Source organism: Neopsephotus bourkii, unplaced genomic scaffold, assembly GCF_033783945.1.
Source record: "Neopsephotus bourkii isolate Nb327-2 ecotype Australia unplaced genomic scaffold, CSIRO-AGI_Nbou_v1 NB_1433, whole genome shotgun sequence".
Classification (NCBI taxonomy): domain Eukaryota; kingdom Metazoa; phylum Chordata; class Aves; order Psittaciformes; family Psittacidae; genus Neopsephotus; species Neopsephotus bourkii.
In genome coordinates this window covers 2,327,766-2,349,408 of record NW_026901910.1, presented here as the reverse complement: position 1 = coordinate 2,349,408, position 21,643 = coordinate 2,327,766, and the positions used below count along the sequence as shown (strand labels likewise).

General features: G+C 47.3%; 1 protein-coding gene and 1 long non-coding RNA gene across 6 annotated transcripts in view; one reads left to right on the top strand and one right to left on the bottom strand.

Annotated features, from left to right (window-relative positions):
* Nucleotides 1-21,643, top strand: part of LOC133220402 (uncharacterized) — a 158,598-nt gene that overhangs the window by 47,181 nt on the left and 89,774 nt on the right. The window lies entirely within an intron of this gene.
* The window catches only part of FLI1 (Fli-1 proto-oncogene, ETS transcription factor), a 78,951-nt gene that overhangs the window by 52,422 nt on the left and 4,886 nt on the right, over nt 1-21,643 (bottom strand). The window contains exon 1 of one of the 5 annotated variants that reach the window (XM_061368448.1): nt 15,670-15,805. The exons of 3 other annotated variants lie outside the window; for them this stretch is intronic. Coding sequence is in view for 1 of the 2 variants with exons in the window: in XM_061368447.1 (XP_061224431.1) it covers nt 14,201-14,218 (18 nt within the window). In the remaining variant the exon portion in view is untranslated. Of the gene's footprint in view, nt 1-14,200; nt 14,379-15,669; nt 15,806-21,643 lie in introns of those variants that run through there. One more of the 5 variants, XM_061368447.1, reaches the window with a different exon arrangement.

Here is a 21,643-nt window from a genome sequence, read left to right as displayed (position 1 = left end):
CCCCTCGCTGGAAAGCACTTGTCCTTAGCAAGCCAGGCGCTGCGCCCCTGCTCACAGCCACCGTCAGGTGCGTTGCAGAAGAGGTTCCCAGTTCTATAGAGCATTGAGAGACAAGAGCTGCTTCTTGTTATTGCAGCCCCTAATGACAAGTCGCCTGCCACGTACCCAAGTGTGATCTGGAAGCTGATTAGCACCTGTCTCAGCAGGCCAAAATCAAACAATGACAGCGAGTTGGTTGGTGAGCAGCACTGGGGAGAGCCCCCTCGGCACGCCTCTGCCCCTCTGTTGCTCAGCACATGCTTTCAACCAGCTTTGTTGTGCTTCACATGCACGTTCTATACCCTTCTGCTCAGGAAAAACAACCCATGGCTCATGTGGCTTTTACATCTTTGACTATCAGGGCTGGAAAGAGGGAAGTGTCCCTCTCAGTGTGTAGTCCTGAGCAGATGACAGCCACTGCTCTTCCATAGGCTTCTAGAAAGGTGTGTGTGATGCAGCTACCGCCCAGCCTGTGGATGCTCAAGCTTGAGCTGTGTGTCATGTGAGATATCTGTTGATGGGATTGGTTTCGGTTATATGGGCTTCAGGGCAGAACCTGGTTTCTTTCTGTGTTTCATAAGTGACTAGAATATCTTATGTCCTATAAATAGCGTCTTTCCTTTCCTAGCTGCAAAAAAACCCAACATCTTTTACATCCAGCTGCTTTGAACTTCATTTCAGCAAGGATTTTCTATTGACATTTGAGACACCTACAGCATTTTTATCCGGGATTTACAATCTTTGTGAAGATCTGTTGGTTTTCAGCCTTTCCCCCAAAGAGCATTACCCATTCGTAGTTTAGAATTAGGACAAACACGGCACAGAAACCTCTAAGGATTTGATCAGGGTTTCAGGATAAGAAAGAGGAATAAAGCCAAGGAGACTCCTCTTGCAGGGGTTTGCTTTAATGCCTGAACAGCACTCTTCAGAAAGGTCAAGCTTTTCTGAAGCCATGTGAGTGTGATTGCTATCAGCTGAGCAGATACCAGACCGGAGATCTTTCCTCTTCATCTTTCTGCTAAATAATGGGTGACTGATTATGATCTTAGATGCTAAGAAAACTTCATCAGAGATAATTTCAGGTTTCTGAACATGTTTCTCTTATCTCCATAGCCCATTAAGTTAGTCATAACAAAGAGTGAATAACCAAGTGCACAGCTTGGACACAGTTCCTGGGTGTGGGAGCTGGCCATCCTGCTTCATGCCATACCAGCTCCAGACCAAATATCATGCACATAAGCAGGTCTGTAGCTGCACAAATCCATGTCACTGCAGTACTGGGTTTAATAACAGAGATTCAGATGAAAAAACTAGAGGGTTTTGTCCCACAAAATCACTTTTGAAGCATTTCATGTGTGCGATGTTACAGAAATCAACAGCGATAGTCACTTAAACAAGTAGGTTTAGGCCAAACTGACTGAGTTCAGGTCAGTTCTGATAGAGTCAGTGGGACAGCAAAGGTGTAAAAGATGCAGTTTACATATACGCAAATCAGCATTGCCTGAGACAGATCCATTTTCCAACTGTTTGCTTAACTCCACCAGTTTCACCTGCAAGTTATACCGAGTAGAAGTGCTATGCTCCTGTCATCCACTGGAGCTGATGACACTCGAAAGCTCTTTGCTTACTTAGTATACTGCACATTCATTGAGAGCCTTGTATCAATAAACACTGCCACCATCTGTAGCATCCTGCCTCATAGGCAAAGCTCATTTGCAGATACACCTAACACTCAGGTACAGTCCATTTCACACTGTTTAATTCCTCACAGCTTTTGGACTTTGCTGACTTAAAACTATGGCAGGCCTTCTAATGTCTTATAAAAACTCCCATACACACACTTGTACTTGCTATTAGAGGTCTGAGTAGAGAGGTAGAGAAGAGCACCTACAAGAACTTGTGTGTGAGGTAGAGGAGTGCTTGGAAAGACACATCTTGAAGCAGTGATGTAAATGTGAGGGAACCAGGGGGTGGTTCTTGTGTCATAAAAGAGGCTCTCAAAGGAGCACGCACCTTCCTAGCATGGAGGTTCCTTTAGGGTTATCTTAGGTATTAATTCCTTTTTCCTTTTGGAAGTCTGCTTTTGAAACTATCAATCTTAGAGCTGCAACATTATGAAAGGGCAAGAAATCAATGGAAGAAATGGGCAGAGAGAGTGGGGTCCTGACTATGTGCTGGCTGCAGTCTTTTAACACACATAAAAGTTTGGCTGATGTAAGAAACCATCTGGTGTTTAAACCTAGCTGAAGCTTTAGCTGCGTGCTCTATGTATGAATCAATGGAGCAGCTTCATAAGCACATGCATGTACTCTACAGGGCTCCTTCACCAGGCAGGCCAGGGCACTTGCTGCAGAAACCTGGAAAACTGATTGGGACTTCACATCCTTCCAGACAGCTTGGAATGGTCTTGGGTCTCAGGGAAAACATAGCTGCTCGTCATAGCTGCAATGCTACAAACCCCCATTACAAAGAAGTTCATGACCCAAAAAGTGGATAACCATACCCATATCTCAGGAACATGGTCGGAGTTTGTTGAGTGTTAATAAAGAACATAATGGGAAGAACCACTGGGTTTCTTTTTGCTCATTACATCGCAGGAGGTGCTTGCACTGAGATCACTGTGGCTACTGCTCGTGAATACAACTCCCACCTTATAAAAGCATCTACTCCAGATCGACCAAACAAGGCAGAGAGGGAAGGAAGCACTTGCTTACTTCTGCAGATGAGAAACTGAGTGATGAAGTGAAATGCCTGAACTCACACAGGAACCTTCGTGGCAGATTAACGGGCTGAGGCAGGCTGGGCTCCGCTGAGGACAAAGACTGGAGTGAATTAACTGCTTACGGAGTTTTCTGGCATCGCAATCCCAGAATTGCATCAGGGAGGGATCTTCCAGTGTGTGCTAATGCCAAGCACCAGGAACAGCGTGTGCCACTCCAGTGACTCACACTGTGGAAAGACGAATGCAATCGGGAGCAGGTGCAGCTGAGGGCTAAGGAATAAGTGGGAGAAGGGGGTTTATGGCACAGATTTTAAGTTATCCCAGCAAAACAAAGGCAGAGAGGTACGGCAGTGGGCTGTGAACACACTGGGGGCATAACGTCAGGGAAGGGAAAGTGCTGTTTAAGCTACTAGTGCTGGTGTGAGAAACATATGAATCAGTCACAAGCAAAGGTCAGTCCAAAACCAGAGGAAACTGTTTAAACCTCAGCGTGAAGTTACAGAAGCCCTTTTCAGTGGGGAGCAGTGGTGGTGGAAAGGAAATCCATCCGTCCTTTACAGAAACCTGGAAGCTTTTGGGAAAGGAATGGTAGAGTGTGGTCGTGTCTGACAGCAGAGAGCAGAGCTCAAGAACTGCTTCCACTCTGGAGTTCAAATTAAGTGCCTTAACTTTTCTTCGCTCCTAAGGCATTTTGGAGAAGACTCACATTATATACATTGCTTAGCACAACAGAGCCCACCACTGTAGCACAGATAATGCACAACACTAACCATCAACCATAATTACACCCTTCCTGAAGTAGGGATGACATATAAGGATAGCAAAACAAACAGCAAGGACCTAACTGCAAGCTTGTCCCATTCATTAATGACCACCCCATATTCTGAGATACACCCAGATGCAGTGGTGCAGATCCAGAGGATTCACTACAAGCAAGCTTGAACTCACTGTGTAGCTTTCTCTTTCCAAAGGGAATGAACTCTTCATTTGTTAAAACCTTTGCCCACTGCTTTGGAAGTGCTGTGAAGGCAAAAGATCCCTGTAGCTGTGAAGCTGGGTTTTGGAAACCAGTGGTGACATCCTAAATACTGACATGCAGAAACTGCGTGTCCCAGGCAGGAGTTTGCTGAGGCTCAAGGTTAAAAGTGGAGGTACCCTTTTTCCTACCAAAAGAGAGTCATGTGGTGATGCACACTGGGGAAGCGTTTCACACAGCCTTCTGTATAACACTACTCAAAAGCCAGAGGACCCAGAATCATTGTCATGGGGAGGACAGAGCCGCTTGGCAGAAGAAAAGGATTAGAAGGTACCAAGGCAAAGCCCTGTTCCAGATCTTCTGGAAAATCACTGCATGGATAAGGAGCAACACATTTCAGTCTGGACCTGTCTGTGCTCCGCTTTATGCAAGCCAGGAGGCAGACAGCGGCACAAAACCAAGGTACTGTGAGATTCTGCCCAGCCGCTGAATCCACAGCAGTATGCAAGGAGCTGGAGTTTGGGCCACATGCCATTGTGATAGTCACAGTTTCCCTTCAGCTTACTAGAGACGTCTCAGATTTCAAGTACAACCTCAGTGTCACTGGGGAATTCACCATCGCTTGGATAAAAAGCAGCACATACAACATCTGCATGCATAGTAGAGAATGGGATTCAGGAGAAATCTGTGCAATTAAAAGCACCCCAGATCCCAATAAGACACACTGCTTCATGCATCGGTTCCTCACTTAACATCGTATCATTCTTTCTCTTGTCACAGTGGAGCTGTTACAGGCAGTTTGGGTTATATTTGCAGGCTGATATTCAGAGTTCTGACCTAACAAATCCCTTCAGTGCATGCTTACTTTAAAGCCTGGCTGCTTCGAATGAAGTCAGATGTATTTGCTTATGGCTCTTAGAAATAACACCAAAACATAAATATTTGTGCTGGGGAAAGATCTGCATGTGCACAGTGGATGTAATTAAGGAAGGATGTTACCAGCATGTCACGTGAATTCTGGGAGCAAGTTCAGGTTAGGAGTGTCATCATCTTATTCTTGCTGGAGCAAAGCCTCTCTGAAGGACCACGGGTCACCCAGACTGTACTCTAGATACCCAGTACACCTCAAAGACATCCAGAACAGCTGTGGTACCTACTCAAAACAACTTTCAGCCCTTTGGGATCAATTTCTAAGCTGTGAGATCACTACAATGCAGCTTTTGAGCGTTAAATGTGTCGATAATTTCTGGCTCTAGTGATTTTTCTGTGTATCAGAGGTAAAACCACATTTAAGGTCCACCCCCTGCTCCAAATCCCTGGGCAATTCTATTGCCAGCAACTTGTGAATGGCCACCAGGACTCTGAATCTCTGATGGTGACTTCCTGAGTGACCAGTTGCTTCCTGCATTTCAGCTCCTACTTGGTTTGTTTTAATTTGCCTGCTTAGACTGTGGGCTCTTACTCCATCTACGTGCCATGCTTCATCTTGGTGTGAGCCTCTGGGGACAACTCCCATAGTACAAGGAATTAATCATGACTCATGGCTTCTGATTCTAACCTGGAGTCAGTCCTAAAAACTGCTCTGCAACACAGCTCTCATGGACAAATAGGGAATAAATCAATAGAGTTTTTATAGAAATCGAATTGTACTGCATAGAAATTGTTCCAGCAGAAAAGGTGAAACTTCCTTGGTCTTCCCCTGGATTTTACAGAAGGGACATAATTTTCTGATACCTTTCCTCAGTTAATCTAAAGTTATTTGATTCAAAGTGACATTTTTCAATATAAAGGTGTAGGATTTTGTTATTACACAAGAAAACCCCAAATCAGTACAATGAAACCTGCAGAAAGGCTATTCTGTAGGAGGGCAATTCTTTTCACTGCTTGAAGTCCCATCACTCCTGCTGCTCTCTTAGGCTGGGGTGAGGATGGCTCCCTGGAAGCTGCTTTCTTGCTAACTGATGTGATGCAGTAATCCTTTCCTGCTTCAGGCTGTTTAACCACTGCCTATCTCTGGCCACCCTTTCATGTATATGCACCACATATATGCATTAGGGCACAAACAGAAAAGAGGGCAAGTCCATCCTCTGGTATCATATTCCATATTCTGCCATTCCCGAATGCTGATGGTTTGGGTAAATGAACCTTGATATAAGCTGCCTATTCTGGACAGACAGAACTTGCAAATCTCCCCCTTCCTTCTAAGCCTGCTGAGCGCTGGTGTTTTGGATAAACAGGCAAAGTCAAAGCATGAAGGAATTGCACTGATTTCAGGAGGAATTTGCAGGTATTCAGTGTAAGTTTCTCAGAACCAGGCCCCAGTTTGCAGTCTGTACTAACAGATAGCTCCATACGTCTGTCGTTGCTTTTAGTTATGTTTCAGAAGCACTTTTATGGGCATCTACCTACTCTAGTGGAAGGTGTCCCTGCCAGTGGCAGGAGCTTGGAACTGGAAGAGCTGTAAGGTCCCTTCCAAACCAAACCAGTCTGAGATTCTATAATTCTATGACTGAAACAGAACGTCAGCCCTATAGCAGCTAAAGGAAAAATAGCTGTAAGAAGAGAGTAACAGCCATTCAGTGGGGCGATTGAAGAGAGTAATTCCTGTTAAAACACACAGGGCTGACAGTCCCAGTATGCACAAGAGCAATGCCATCCATACTGTATATCTGTAACCATCCTGGGGAGCAAACTTGTGCCAGTAGCCTACATATTTCAGCACAAAGCTCTAGCCCCCTGTTCAAATACCAAATAAGTTCACAAAGACAAGCCCATGCAAATCAATGAGATCTCAGCACCTGATTATTTGCCTTAACAGAACATTACAAAACCTCTGTCTCTAGTAACATGCAGTGCCTTTTGCCAAACCTTTTCCTCTGTGCTTTGCTTTGCTAGACCAGGGCACGGTGGCTGTCAATTCATTTCAACAGCAGCACAGCTTTTACCTCTCCACAGCTGGCAATGCAAAACTCAAGTAGATACGAAGAGGGCACTAACACTCCAGGCAGCCTGACTCAGACATCGGGCAGAAGAGAAATGAAAGGCAAATGTTCGATGCTAACATTATATGAAGTCCCAAGGAGATTTGGAACAGGAGCAGCGGAGGAGTTACAGTTTCCTTTGTTCTGTTAAAAGGAAAAAGGAAACACATCAGGAAGCCAGACTGTGGAGCACAGGAAGTCTCACTTTGGCTGATAAAAAGGAACTGATGTGAGGTTGGTTCAGATGCAGTTATAAGTCAATCAAGCTTGGAACAACAAGAGAAGCTATTCAGAAGAAACCAGAGAGCCAAATTCTGCTTTTAGCTGTTAAAAAAGAAGGTATTTTCACCCCTCCTAATCTTTTCCTTATCTTCTTTTATGTTTTTCTAAAGAAAGCTGCTATAAAAAACATTCAAATCAGAATTCTCTCATCAGGCAGAAGTCGGTTTCCCGAACTCACCACACCTTCCCCTGACCCTACTGTTCCTTACTCCAGTTTCTGGTTTTCACTCATCAACCAACCTAAAAACCTGTATTCTTGCTGATTTGTCTCCTCCCTCAGATCAAACACAGAAGGCAGGTTTTGCTGAGTGAGAAATAGGCAGATGACTAATTAAAGGCTCTTCTGCCCGTTACGTTATTTCCACTCCCTCTGTGTGACTGACAAGCAAGGCCCATCATGCTAATGTCCAGTTCCTGGTGTGCAGCTTTGTCAGGCTGGGCTTGGGGTGTTATAATGACTTTCTTACTCCTTTCCAACCCTGTGGTCGGTTGAGCTCTGGGTTAGTCTATGCTGGAAGAACAGGGACAAGATATATGCAAACAAACCACTAACTTAGCTGTAGCTATGGCATTTATTTCAGGAGCCTCTCCTGAGCTGTGTTTCTGACTGTCTTTTAGAACAGAATGAGGAAAAGAAAGAATTCTTGATGCACATGAAGAGCCAGGCTCACTTTCTTCACAGCATCATACCAACACTGAAGAGAAGCAAAGGCTGAGATTTCGCAAGCTGCCCATGGGATTTTGCCTTACTGCTCCCATCTATTTCCAGTGAGAACTGTATACTCAGTGCTCTTTAGCCAGCTTTGCAAATCTTAATCAACATGTTTATAGAAGCAAAATACTTTGGTAAGCACCTAGAAAGCAGCCTGGGTGACAGGGCGAACTGTTACGTTTAAAAGCTAATGAGAATTGCAGACTGCCATTAGTGTTACAAACCAAGCTGCTTGCTTAGTTAGACACATATGCACTTACATACCTATTCTGGGGGCTTGGCTTCAAAACATAGAAGCAAACCAGAACTGAAGTGTCTCTGGCGTCAAATACCACTGGTCCCTGTCATCATAGCCAAGTTTTGCCTTTGGTGCTATTTATCACTGGAGAAACAGTTTCTCGGGACATACTTGGATGTCTTCAACAGTAACATGCAGTAATGTACAGCCCTTTTGTTTAGTTCTCAGTCTTACAGCTAAAGGAAAAGCTTTTGGTAACGAAGGTGGGGGTGGAGGGAGGTAACATTTGTGGCTTTACTACAAGAGACAGGTTTCTAGACTGGCGTTACTCGCTGTGTAGATACGCATCAGTAATGATGTGGCCTCGGTAACGAGAGGAAGAAAGAAAATAAGCAGTAGATGCATTAACATCTTGAAGGCTTTGATATTTGGAGCTCAGTAGATTATACATTGTCCTACACCATTCGCTGCTGTCTGGACAATACAGGTTGATGGTAAGTTACTTGGTCAGCACCCTGAGTGTCCCCGAGTCTGTGATGATGCAGTGCACAAGTTAGCAAAGGTTTGGGCAGCCTGTTTGCAGAAGGAGGCAGAAAACCACATTTGTGTGGTGATATTTTAGTCTGTGTTTTCAAAAGCAGCTATAAATACGCATTCGCAGCCTTGCACAAAGACATTTGTTCACTCAGAAAGAGTTCTTAGGCATCACCCATGGGAGTGGAACACGGCTTTGTACAAGTACCCTGCAGGCAGCTCTTTTCACATCATGTGCATTGTGCGCTCACGTTCACACATGCATGAGAGCACAACAGAGGCACAGACACTGGAAACAGATCTCCTGTTTGATTTGGAACAAAAGAGTTAAAGAGAATTTTATATTTGGGGGGAAAATTGGCTTCAGACCAAGTTGTAAAGCTAAGGTTAATGTATTAGACCTGTTTTTTCCAGGCAAGCCATGCCCACATTCACACACGCTCTAGTACTCACACTGTGCTTCTGCAGCATGAGGTGTGCAGCAAAGCCACAAATATCTGAACATCTGAAGTTAAGGCTCCCTTGGCTCCTTTAATTTTGCTTGCACTGAGATGGGACATGGGGTCTTTCTTTAAGTGGTCAAGTAAACGCAAGCAGAACGAGAAAGTTTTGTTTTTCCAATGCGGCTTATGAGGTGCTGCAGAAGAACTTTGCATGCGGATGTTTTACTGAGAGAAAAAGCATGGAAGATGCTCAGTGTTGGAAGGCTGTACCTTCATAATCTGCATTCATACCTCATTCTAGGCCTGATGCTCTGAGATGTGAACTAAAATCAGGAGGAAAGCCTTCTCTAAGAAGAGAGACCTGAAGAAAATAAAGTCTGCTTCCTGCAAAAATTGCTATAAATGCCCTTCCCCCAGCATATCTCACCTTATCAGCCTGTCATCTAAGACCTCACCTCGAGGTGCAACCTTCCCCTTTGCTTCTCTTGCTTTCTGTCCCTTTCCCATAATACACCAGTGAATACCCTCCTTGCACACCAGAACTCCAACAAAACTCTCCTTAGAAGAAATACTCCAAGAACTGACAAAGGAGGATCGCAAAATTTAGATAAATAAGTGAAATAAAAGCATGAAATCCTCAAGACATGCACGCTACTACTTAAAGTGACCACATCCTGTTAGGGTAAAATCCACAGTGGTGGGGAGAAACTATATACAAGACTCTCAGCACCTCTGTAAAGGCTCTGAGTGAAACCCCAAGTGCCTAAAATCTAAGCAGTTGTGCTGTTTTGTTGTAGGTTTGCTTCAGACAAACCTGCCTTCCCTTAGCAGGAATAATTCCACCACAGAGCAGCAGAGCTACTCAGGCTCTGAAGAGACTTTCCCAGTGGTTTACTTGCAAATGGGAGTTAGTACAAACACCTCAAGTCAACAGCATGCAGAACATGATTGTAAGTTCATACTAAGGCAAAAGGCACACATGGTCATACAGATTTCGGAGGGAAAATGATGTAGCATTATAAAAATATCCCAGTTCCAAATGTTTCCAATGGGTTTTTGCTGTTGTCCATTAGAAAGTTGTTATGCAATGCAAATGCCATCTGACTAGGGACTAGGGTATGAGGGAATATCATCATTTATCCCTTGGATATTTCAGATGGTTCTGTTCAAATTTGCTTTTGAGGGACAGCAACAGGGAAAAACTCCAGTCAGCAAACATCTCTTCAAACTCAGTTTATAGGTAGGGGGTTTTCATTTTAGAGATGAAGAATCCTGCCCTCGAGGTCAATGCTTTTGTGCCAGGAAAGAACATCTCTACAGGGCCAAAGGCAGGGCAGTTTAAAAATGGCAAAACAGAGACTTCAACTTGCTCAGAAAGGAAACGTGTTCTTAGATCAAGATCTTGATGGCCAAGTTTCAGGCCGAGAGGCGAACGCCCACAGTTCACAACTGACAAGAAACAGTGATTGCAAGAGAACCCTACCCCACCCTTTGCTATAGCAACACCGACACACAAGTTGTCTTCTTATGGAAGGAGACAAGTATGGTTGTCATCTCCTTGAGTAATGCAAAATGTTCATTGAATGCCCTTCAGATGGTCTCTCTCTTTTGTCCAGAACATAAGGACAAACATGTTTGCACAGCATGAAAGCAGCAGTCACATAAAATGTGGGGTTTTAATTAACAGACAGGCTTTGGCAAGTATATTTGCTGTAATTATTGTCCACATGTAAAGTGGAACTGAAACAATTAAACAGTTTAAAACCACACCATTTGTTATGGTGAGGAAGTCCGTGCATGGGCATCTTGCTGAGATTAGATGTACCCATTTTTGATTCAATTTAGGGCAATAAAAAACAAACCCTGCAAACACAATATAAATTAAGCCAGAGCAGGATGTTAACCCAAAGAAGATGTGATTTGAAGGCGTGCAATAAAGATGTTACCAGCGATTTAAAACCCATGCAAACACAAGCTGTCATGAGCTTCACTGGCTCCCAGTCATCTTTTGCAAGTGTTGCTTGCAGAAAATGAACTGAAGATGGAAATAAACTAATAAAGATATAGATTTGCTGCACTCTATTGCCATAAAAGACCTTAGAGCATTGCTCTAGAGGTCACTTTTCAAACCAATCAGTCCACCTCCTATGCCAGATATTAGAATCATAGAATCAGCTAGGTTGGATATTGAACAGCTAGTTTGAAGTGCACAGCAAAACCTGCCTCCCCCTCCTCAGTAAGTGCTCTAACTCCCCTCAGGATAAATAACTGGAGAAAGAAAAACATGTTCCAGACCTGGTGCATTGGCCCAGCAATATCATATGGGGTGTAAGCCAGTGCATGATGGGGAAAGATGACCTAGAGTCCATTACATTGTTTAAATCCATGGAGTTCCTTGAGCTATGGGTTAAAAAGCTCTGCAAAAGACTTCAATTCACACTTGCACACAATGTGTGCAAAGCATGTCCGCACCTATTCACTGACCAAGCTCTGTTCCTCCAGGACCATGCAATTGTGAGCCCTTAGGACACACATCAAGCCTGCAGCGGATGCACCCTTTTACTACTAAGTTACATTGCAGCTGGGCAGGTTTGCAGTTAAATTATTCCATGTAGGCAAAACCAGTTGTTAAGACTCTTTCTGAATGGCCTAAAAAAGAGGAAAGCACAAACCGAACACTGGAGATTGCAAGGCAAAGGGAGAGATTGCTGTAGTAGACTGAGTTCAGACTCCTGCATCTGCCAAGTGTGCAATTAAATGTCTTTGGCTCAATTAAAACAATTAGTCTGTGGAATAGTTCTGGTACACTTGAGAAAACAATCCCTTGTACTGTTTAAATTGCTCAAGAAGACAACCATCTGGAAGGCAAAACCCTCTCCCATATCTCTTCTGTGCTACACAGCATTTATGCTCTACACAGAGGGGTATGTTGCTGAGTTTACAGAGGAAAGCCCTTCTTAACCACACTGGTAGATTTTATTTGGTCCCTCGCTGTGTTGATGTATCCCTCACTGTAATGACAGAGCTTTTGCTGTGTCTTTTCTAGTCACTTACGTGCATCTTTTTGCCCTACTATTTCCCAACATAAACACATAGCTTTGAGACAAATCGATGCCTACCACCTATGGCAGAGCAGACTTAAAGGGATGATTGCTTTTCAATTGCTTTCCTCTGGCTACAGTACAACTTTGCTTTCCTGCATCTTAGAGTAGAAAATCTCCCCTGAATGATGGGTTATGGCAAGAGCTCAGCATATTCAAAACACTGAAGCATCTCAAGCCACATCCTCTCCCGTCGCCCTTCACCTGAGACAAGCAAGGCAAGGTAGCCTAACCCCTTCCTTCCTTTCAGTGCTGAACTGCAGCAAATCTGGCTATGTGTGGTCAGATATAAGGATGGTGAGGCACTGGAACACCCAGAGAACCTGTGGCTGCCCCAGTCCTGCCAGTGTTCAAGGCCAGGTCGGACGGACTTAGAGCAACCTACTCTAGTGGAAGGTGTCCCTGTTTGAGCTTTAGGGTCCCTTCCAACCCAAATTGTGATTCTATGATGAGAAATACTAGATAATCCTGAGGAATATTGATCTAAGTGAAAACGATACAGAAAATGATAGGACATGGGGACCTGCGACAGCTTGCTGATGATGCTGGAATTGCTCAGTACCCAGATGGAGAGACTGATGTATCTGGACCCCATCTCTCTTAGCTTAAACAGCCAAATTATTTCTGGACTAGAAGTGACCTGGGATGCAGCCGAGTTCCTCCTTTCACCACAGCCTCCCCAACGTGACTGTAGGCCTGGCTGCAGAGCGTCGCAGTTCCTCATCTCCAAACCAGAGGGGCTGAGAAGGGAGCAATAATACTTCACAGCATGGGGAGAGGAGGAGCTCCCAGTAGGCACCATGAGCTACATGGGTCGTGGCAATACTTCAGCACCTTTGCAAGGGTGGTGTGGGGGGCCCATGGCCTGTGAAGCAAAGCAAGTCCATGTGTGCACCGCGGCACACGTACAGATGGGAGATTTCTGCACTTTCACTGCGCAGTATTTAGGGCTCCACAAATCAAAGAAGGTTGTGGTGCTCTGAACGTATCCTGAATGAGGCCCAGGTTCCTTTTGGTACAGATCTAAGGAGGTGGTGGGGGAAACATGTCTTACTCCTGCCATACCTCCCAAAGTCTATGCTTTCAACACTCCCGCTTTCTCTCCTCCTTTCTGCCATCCACCCTTTCATTCCCTCCTGTTTCCCTCTTTCCATTCTCTCTTCCTGCCCACCTCCTTCCCTCCCCCTTCTTTTGAGACCCTTCCAAGCAGTGCACTTGTCACAAGCTGCAACCTAAGGGAGAAAGTTTCAGTTCCTGTCAGTTTGCAGCTTCTTTCTCCCCAGGTCAGCAAAAACAACATAAAAAAGAAAGACCAAAACAGCAAAAATAGACTGGTTTTAAGAAGAGCTCAACACCCCACCCAGGCAATAGGCATCTTTCGAAATCCTCCAACCCAAACACACCCACAGCGTCTCTCCCTTCAAGGCTCTTCTGTTCAAGCTGCTCCTGTAACTGCAGCGCTCCCTCAAGAAGAGCCTGTAAGAAGTGCAGGGTCCCCCCCAGAGCAAGAAAGCCAGCCCCCTGCTGCCTGGGCTTTGAGTAACACCGCCGGCCACCTCCAGGGGCTTGGGAAAGGCTTGGTTTATCTTTGCAGAGGCTGAAGGACCGGCCGGTTGGATGGGGGGAGAAAAGGGGGAACCGCTCTCCAAGTCCCAGCAGCGTCCTCGGGTTGCTCAAGGCCACCAGAGGTTGGTTATGTCCGTGGGGTTTTGCCACACTCTTGGCTTCCCCTTCCCCCTGTCTGGCCCCAAGCTAGCCAGGGGGATGTTTCACCCCAAACCACCCCCGGCCCTCGATTTCTCCCCCCAGAAAGCTGCCGGAGGAAACCCACTGGCGACCCCCAGAACCAGCGGCGCATTCCGAGCAGGGCCGGGCGAGGAAACCCGAGCCGGGGGCACACATTTGGGGCCAGCTCGCTGCTTCCCCCCCCTGCAGCCCCAGGGCAGGAGCTGTCAGTGCCTTTCCGCCGCAGCCCGCCGCGCCAGGCGGGGCCCCGGGGCCGCCCCGACGGCTCCCTGCCGGCTGCGGAGCCCCTCGAGCACCGGGGAAGGGAAGGGGAGAGCCCCGATGAGCTGCGGCGGAGCGGGAGGAGGATGAGAGCGGACGGACGGAGCCAGACCCCAACCCTCGCTACCTTTCCCAGCGCCCCCAAGCCCCTCTTGCCCCCTTTACCTTAATAGTGCCGTCCATCTAGAATAACTTCCAGCCGGGACCAGCAATATTCCACACATTGACCCGGTTTAGCCTGCAACCGAAGCCTCCTGAAGTTTGTGCGATCCTTCTCTGTCTCTTCGCTTTCCTCCCTGCCCTTGCAGCGGGTCTGCGTCTCTCCCCTCTCCTCCTCTCCCTCCCTCCCTCCCCGTCTCTCTCTTTTTTTAACTTTGGTTGTTGCAGCAGAGCAGAGCGAAAAAGAGACAGTTAACCGGATGAACCGTTTTTTTCTGCTAATTTTGGGAAGTGAAGTCACTCGAGGAGGAAACTTTCGTCTCTCCGCTGGTCCTGCCTTCTCGATGAAAAAAGACATATATTTTACATACAGGATATTTGCTCCATTTAGATAAGAAGGGGCAGAACAATAGCTACCTCTGGCAGCTCTTGTTTGTCCAAGCCCTTGCCTCGCACCCCAGCGCCGTGTGTCATCCCACAGTTTAGTTTAACAGAGCTTTTGCGATATTATTTTGTCTTCTCTTGGCTGGAGCAGCTTTAAGCCTGACTCACTGAATTTCCGTCTCTTCCCACAGATTTTTTCATTAATGCGTTTTCCAGTCACAGGCAAAAAGGAAGGGGAGAAAACCGTAAATACAAGTCGCTGGCGGCAGGCAGATGGGGGAATATAGAGCGTGGGGATTAAAACAGGTTTAGAGCACAACTTTTGCCCCTCTGCTTCACGCCTCGCATCAAGGAGAGTGAGGCGAGGGTCCGGTCCCTCTCCAGTGGGAGAGTGCCATTAAACACAGGCTGGAAACGGGGCTGCGGAGGCTCTTCCCTGCTTTCACCCCTTCCTTTCCTTCCCAGCATCCCTGGGATACCGGGCTCCGAAGCAAAGGATGGATAGATGCCTATCCATTTCACTGCATTTACTAGGAGCACTTTCTCCACCCTCCTCTCCCAGTCGCAGCTTCCCACTAAGCTGTTAAAAACCCACTCAGGGAAAACCAAACCAAACCAAACCACTTTATAAGCTAAAACTGACCCAAATTGACAATAATTGTCAGAGCAGCTGAGCTGGCCGTTCCCGGACACCGTGGCAAAACGGGCACTGCAAAACCCCAACCTTTAAATCTCATTTTAGACCCGACTTGCCCCTGACGTCCAATTCGCTCTATTTCATTCAAACGGGAGCGATCAGCAGAAAATAAACGCTTTTCCCTCCCTTTTTTTCCGGGAAAAGCTGAACCCGTCCAAAAGACCAGAGGGAAAGGGACACCACCGGCTCCCCACCTCCCCCCCCAAACTCCCTTGCAAAACCAGCAGCGGAACACATCATGCAACACTCCTTCATCCCCACTTCTGCAAACTGCTGCAGCCCCAGGAGAAGAGCAAAGGGAGGGGGGGATGAAAACAAGGGAGGGTGAATCCAAGAAAGGAGGATGCTCCCGCACATCGGATCTCTTGGGGGGGGGGGGGGGGGGATGGATTACCTTGTCCAGTGCCAGTTGTGTCCAGTCTTTTTGATTCCCCCCCCGTCTTTAGTCCAACCACGGGGAGGGGAGGGGGAGGGTGGGTGTCAAAGTGCTATCCAAAGTTACTCTCACCCGCCCCTTCCAAAAGGGAAATGCAATAATGCCACTAGTGTTCCTACCCGGCTGCGGCAGAGATGCCTTATATTAATACTTTATTTCTCCAAGACGGAGGCTGGCAGGAGAGAGCTGTAGGTCCCCCCTTGCCCCTCCCTCCCCTCCCTCCCCTGAAATTAGCCTCATCAATTCAGCTACAATTTGGGAGTTCAGATGCAGACACGGGACTGAACGTGACCAGACCTGGAGGTTTTGGCTCGCTGCTTGCCAGCGATTGAGGCCGTCTGCAGGCGGGAGGTGAAGCGGGGGGGAGCGGAGGGGACAGCCCGTCCCCCGTCCCCCCCCCCTCGCCCCTTGTCTGCTTTACAATCCCGGGGTCTCCCCGGAGAGCAGCACATCTGGATGCTGCTAGCGGGGTCAGGTCCCCCCTTGCCTAGGGCCACAAGAACTGGAGTTCAATTAAAAGAAATCACGGTTAACCCTTTGCTTCCCTCATTACTCTGTCTTTTTCCCTGCTCTCTGCCACCACCACCACCCCCGCCCCCAAATACTCCCCCCTTCAGTGTTACCACATGGCAGGCTGCGGCAGCCAGAAAAGCGAGAGGTTAAAGGGAAGAGTGAAACGCATCCTTTCAAAACCCGAATGGTTTCCTCTTTAGACAACACTACCAGCCCCCCCCCAATAAAAAAACGGGTGAGGGAGAGGACAGGCTGAGGAGCTTAACCGCGAGAGGAAGGGGAAAAAAACACACCCTGGAAGGAGCCCGTGCCCCGGGGGGGGATCCCCTGTGCTCTCCAGGATGTCAAACACATACACACATCCCTATCCCGCCTACAGACATGTGGGGAATCCAACCCTGATTTTAGTGCCAGGCGAGCACCGCGAAACCAGGGGCTTATTTGGGATGCCTGAGGGGTGACCCTTTTGAGGTCACCGGTTAGAGCGGGTCCATCAGGGCTGCGCCGTGTTTTACCTCCTATGTTTGGTCTAAAATAAGATCCTCGACAAGTCCAAGAGATAAGGTAACGAGTTGCATTGTTAAATATACTAACAGACAAGCACGACTATCCATACACCCCACCCCCCAAATAACGCAACAATAGAACCTTTGCTTCACCTAAACCCTAAAATAACACCCTTGAAGTTATCTCAAACTGCTTGGAAAAGCTGGATTCATAACCTCCGTGCGCCAAGCCCTGAATCATCCCAGGTGATTGCTCAGACTTTGGGTTTAACTGTTTGAGAGGGAAGCAGCGGGGAAGGGCAGAGGATGCGAAGCCACCGCCGGGTACGATGCTGCTTGTCGTGCTCAGGTTTTAACCCGATGCTGGGGTTTTGGATGTATTATGTATATACAGCGCGGGAATTATGATCTCTTTAATGTGGTTACCACCAGACATCTGGAAAATCATTTGATCTTGGCAACCACGGAAGATTTCAAATGCTTCCACTGGGACAAGCTGGTAGAAATCAGTTACTCCTCCGTTATTTTCATTATTTCTTTTTTCACTCCGCTTATGAATGAGACGAAATTCACCAGCCACGTTTTTAATCGGTTCGATCTTGAGCTCAAGCGCTCGGCATGTCCCCACCTCCTCTCTTCGTCCTTACAACTACACCGACTGCAGCCTCGCACGGAGAAGCCAAAACCGACGTTTTTGGCGTGATCCGATTGAAATCAATAGGGACACATCGCGGGGGGATGTGGCCAGTGACTATTTCACGTCCAGCATCAAAGCAGTTAACCCTTTAGAGCAGTTCAGTGCCAGTCTTTAGCGGGACTACACAACCTCAAACACAGGGATGTTCTGTCTGTAATTCACGCGGGATTAGCGGTCATCTCTTCATAATTAAAACCGTGTAGTTATTCTATAGGAATAAAGATAATGAAAACCTTCCCGGGCCGCGGTTGCACGTTAGAAATCCTCATTTCGGAGGCTGGGAAAAGTACCCGGCTTTTTTCCCCTCTCTATCACCTGAAGAGCATCACCTGAGCTCTCGTTAGCGCCCAGGGACTGTCGCTTTGAACCGAGGCGGAGGAACCTCAGATCCAGCCCCGTGCCTTGATTTTGTTCCTAGAAAGTGCCTCTTTCATTATCTATGTAATTACACACCTCCTGCTAGGCAGGTATAGTGCGTGTGTATACTATATCCCTATAAATTCTATCCTATGTAAAACTATTGACCATATTTACCCTCATTCTTTGCCCTTTTTAGGCCGGGGTCTGCTCTGCTCCAGACTTCACTGGAGGGAAAATCTCCACCAGCTTCAGCAAGGGTTTAAGATTTCCGGGGCTGAGTTTCCCCTGGCACCGGCTCCGTTGCAGAATGAAAAGCGCGACGTGGTTTGTTTGTTTTCGAAACCCACATTCTCCCAAGAAAAAAAGCCCAAACTCCAGCCCTGGGATTTGATCCCGAGAAACGAATGCCGATTCTCAACTAAACTCATTGGGCAAACCTCTCCTTTCCAGCGACAAAAGAAAATCCGTTGAGTTTTCCAGCCCCACAGCTGCAGGATCGGGTCTATCCCACCTCTGGGTCTACAGGAACAGCCCCGTTTGGGAACTTGAAGCCGGGAAGTTATTCCCTGCTAATCGGTCCTAAGTACAACATAACGTCTTAAGAGTGGGGTGGAGAAGATGCAGTAGCTTTGAAGTTGCATCGCAATTAGGCGACCAGTGGGGTGAGCAGTGTCCTGGCCGCTTTTATTTGGGCTCCATGCCCCTTTCCTCCCTGCTCCCGCAATTACTGGAAAACTAAGGCACAACCTCCCCCCCCAGCATCCCGCAGGCCGAGCAAACAGACTGCAGTGCACAAGCTCCAAACGTCTGGCCCCTCGCTTGAGGCCATAATTAATTTGAGATTTATTTTTATTGGAGAACCCAGGCTCGTCTGACCTTAGCCAAACAAGACTCCAGCTAGACCCTTGATGCGCTTGAATGGAACGGAATATTTCTCCCTAACTTCTCTTCAGGCGGCCGTGCCTGCTTTGAATTTGTTCCTCAGACTTCAGATACTCAGAGATTTGCAAGAGAGATTTAAAACATCATCTCCCCCCCCCTTCAGCATTCACTTTCTTTTTAATTCCCTTTCTGCTCCCCTTTCCTTCCACACCTCCTTTCTTTTCAAACACAGGAAAGGCCGGGATGCAAAATTCCCTGGACCAGCATGTTGGTGGGGGGTGTTTTTTCTGTCAGCTGTGGGAGAACGGAGTCATTCGAAGATCGCGGAGCTAGGGAGGGGAGGGTGGTTGCTCGAATCACTGTAACAACCTTGCCTCTTGTGCCCGAAAGCCTGGTTTCTTTTACAAAGCTCCAAACTGCATTTTCAGGGGATAAACGGCGTTTCTCCCACGTTCTCGACCTAAATTCAAACCGTGTCTTGAAGGTAAAGCAGGGAAGAAATAACGACAGCTTTTCCCTGGGCTTCAGCACGGGGAGGAAGTCCAGGATTCGCAGGACAATGGGAAATGGGAAGGGATTTTTTTTCCTGCATAAAATAGAGCTAGGTGCCAGCAAGAGCTGAGCCCAAATTGTCGCAAGGTGTCAATCACTGACTCGCTGAAGTCTGACAATTCAGTGGCTTTCCCCACCTTCTCTGGGTCTTGTCCTCCCCGCCTGGGTGGGAGGAAGCGAAGTTCTGCCGGACGGCAGGAACTGGGGGGAAGTAATACTACTAGTACTAAAAGAGAGGCAGAAACGGGTAACGCGCTGGAGGATGCTCTCAGCAGGATCACCACTACCTGAGCTGCAGGTTAAAACACTCCGAAGGGTCTGCTTTCCCCTCTGCTGCCTGGTTAAAGTTGCTCTCAAGAGCGCTTTGGGGGTTCCTGGCCCAGTGGCATTCCCGGAATCGACGAACCCCTGAACACCTGCGGGATGAGCCGGCCCCATGCAGTAACTTCCCCTGGGGAGATTCCCCAGGCATCACCTCCGCTGCCAAGTCTCTGTTGCAAAAGCCAGTGATATAACGGGATGTTCTGTCCTTGTAACCTGTCTCCTCGCAGCCTCTGGACAGATAACGTGTCCGTGTTTGTCTGCAGCTTTCCTATTGCCTGCTCCGGGAAAAATCTCCCTGTTTTGTTTCTAAAAAATACCCCCCCCCCCTTTAGGGGTTCTGTAAACTTTCCAGGCAGGGTGAAAGCAAGAACAACCCAAATATTGTTTCCAGCCACCCAGGCTATTTTGCCTCCATGAATATGCCTCTTTGTACACTACCACAAACGTTAGGGCTGCATGAAATCCATTTCTCAAGCGAGCAGACCCGCACTTGCACCTTCCCGGAGCAAAGCCCATCCCTGTGCCCGTTCAGAGCTCTGGGCTGCAGCCCCTCATGGGGATGATTTGTGGGTGCTCCCGACTCCCATGGCAGGGGTCACACCGGCCCCGGGATGCTCTGCAGAGCCCCGAAGGCTTCAGGCTCTGATGTGGGTCCAACCGGGGAACCGAAAGCAGAAGCAGTGACTTTCCTATCCCTCCCCTCCTCGCACAGAGAGCAGATAAGCGTTAGGATGCTGCCGAAGGGCATAAGAAAAGCGTGGGTCAATAACACCTCCGCCCCCCAAAAAAATTACTTTTGCACCGCCTTTACACACAGATGAAACCACAAACTGGCAGTGCAGAAGGGAGCAGGGACGTCTGCGGCCCGAAGGAGCTTGTGGCAATGGTTATAATTAAAAAGTCAGTATTCGGAGGTCATGTTGCTTTGCTTACAGCCCTAATTCTTTCCATATCCCTCCAGACAGGATTCCAGCGCTGTCTTTTAGAATTTAATTTCCCAATTATATTACATGTCTCATTCTCTGCAGTCAAATACGAGTGTTTAGATGAGATTAGCACCCTCTGATAGACTGTGAATTAATAAGTACTTGCAGATCACCAAGTCTGTAGTGGTCTGAGTAATAGAGATACTCCATTAATCACATAGAACAAACCAGTGTGAATCAAAATGCCTTTTTCTACCTTTATGATTTCTACCTCTCCATCATATTCAGGCCCATAGGAGAAGTGTGTACGGAGAGAAGACCGAGTGCTCCTGTCATGAGGTTGTACAGTGCGCTAGATACGGATCCACATGTCCTATGTGGTTGTGATGTAAATCAAGGTTACAACAAGAGAAGCTGAACTTGCCCAGTATGACTCAACATAAGCCATCCTTGATAAAACAAACCATACTAAAACTGAAATCCTCCTCTTCCTCCTCCAGCCACCAAGTCCCTCCCCTCCTTTCTGCATTTTGAAAGCCATGGCAAGAAAACCAGAGTGGCCTGGAGGTGGCCATAGGCTATCTTGTACCACACAGCTACAGCAGTGAGTTTGCTCCTCCTGGGAGCTGCTGCGGAGCACCCAGCCAGCAACCCTGTCCTGGTTACAACATACAGAGGCCTTCTCTGTAGAAGGCACAGGATAAACATAAATTTTGTATATGTGGTGCATTTGTTTGAAAGGATTTATACAAGACATTGATCCCAATATTGCTTTTTCTGCTGCAAAAGGGGTAGTGTACACATCATCAGCCGAGAGCCCATGGAAGCAATAAATAAAACACTTCTCCTCCCACAGGACCAGCAAGTAAATTTTGCTGGAGAAGGAATGACATGGAAATAATAATAATAATAAAGACTTGGGAAGAGAGAGCAATTGGAACTCTACCTCCTGCTTTCCAGACTTCTTGGGAAGTCCTCAAAGCTCAGCGTGGGGAAGCAGGAAAGAGAAGGCAGGTGCTTTCTGCATGTGAACAGAGCCTTATTCTTACAAAGCACTTCCATCCATGCTTTAAAGATGGAGAAATGGAGGAACAGAGAGTTGAAGCGTCTTTCTGAGGACCACCAAGCTATCAGGCTTGGATTCATACCCACATTTCCTACCTAGATCATTA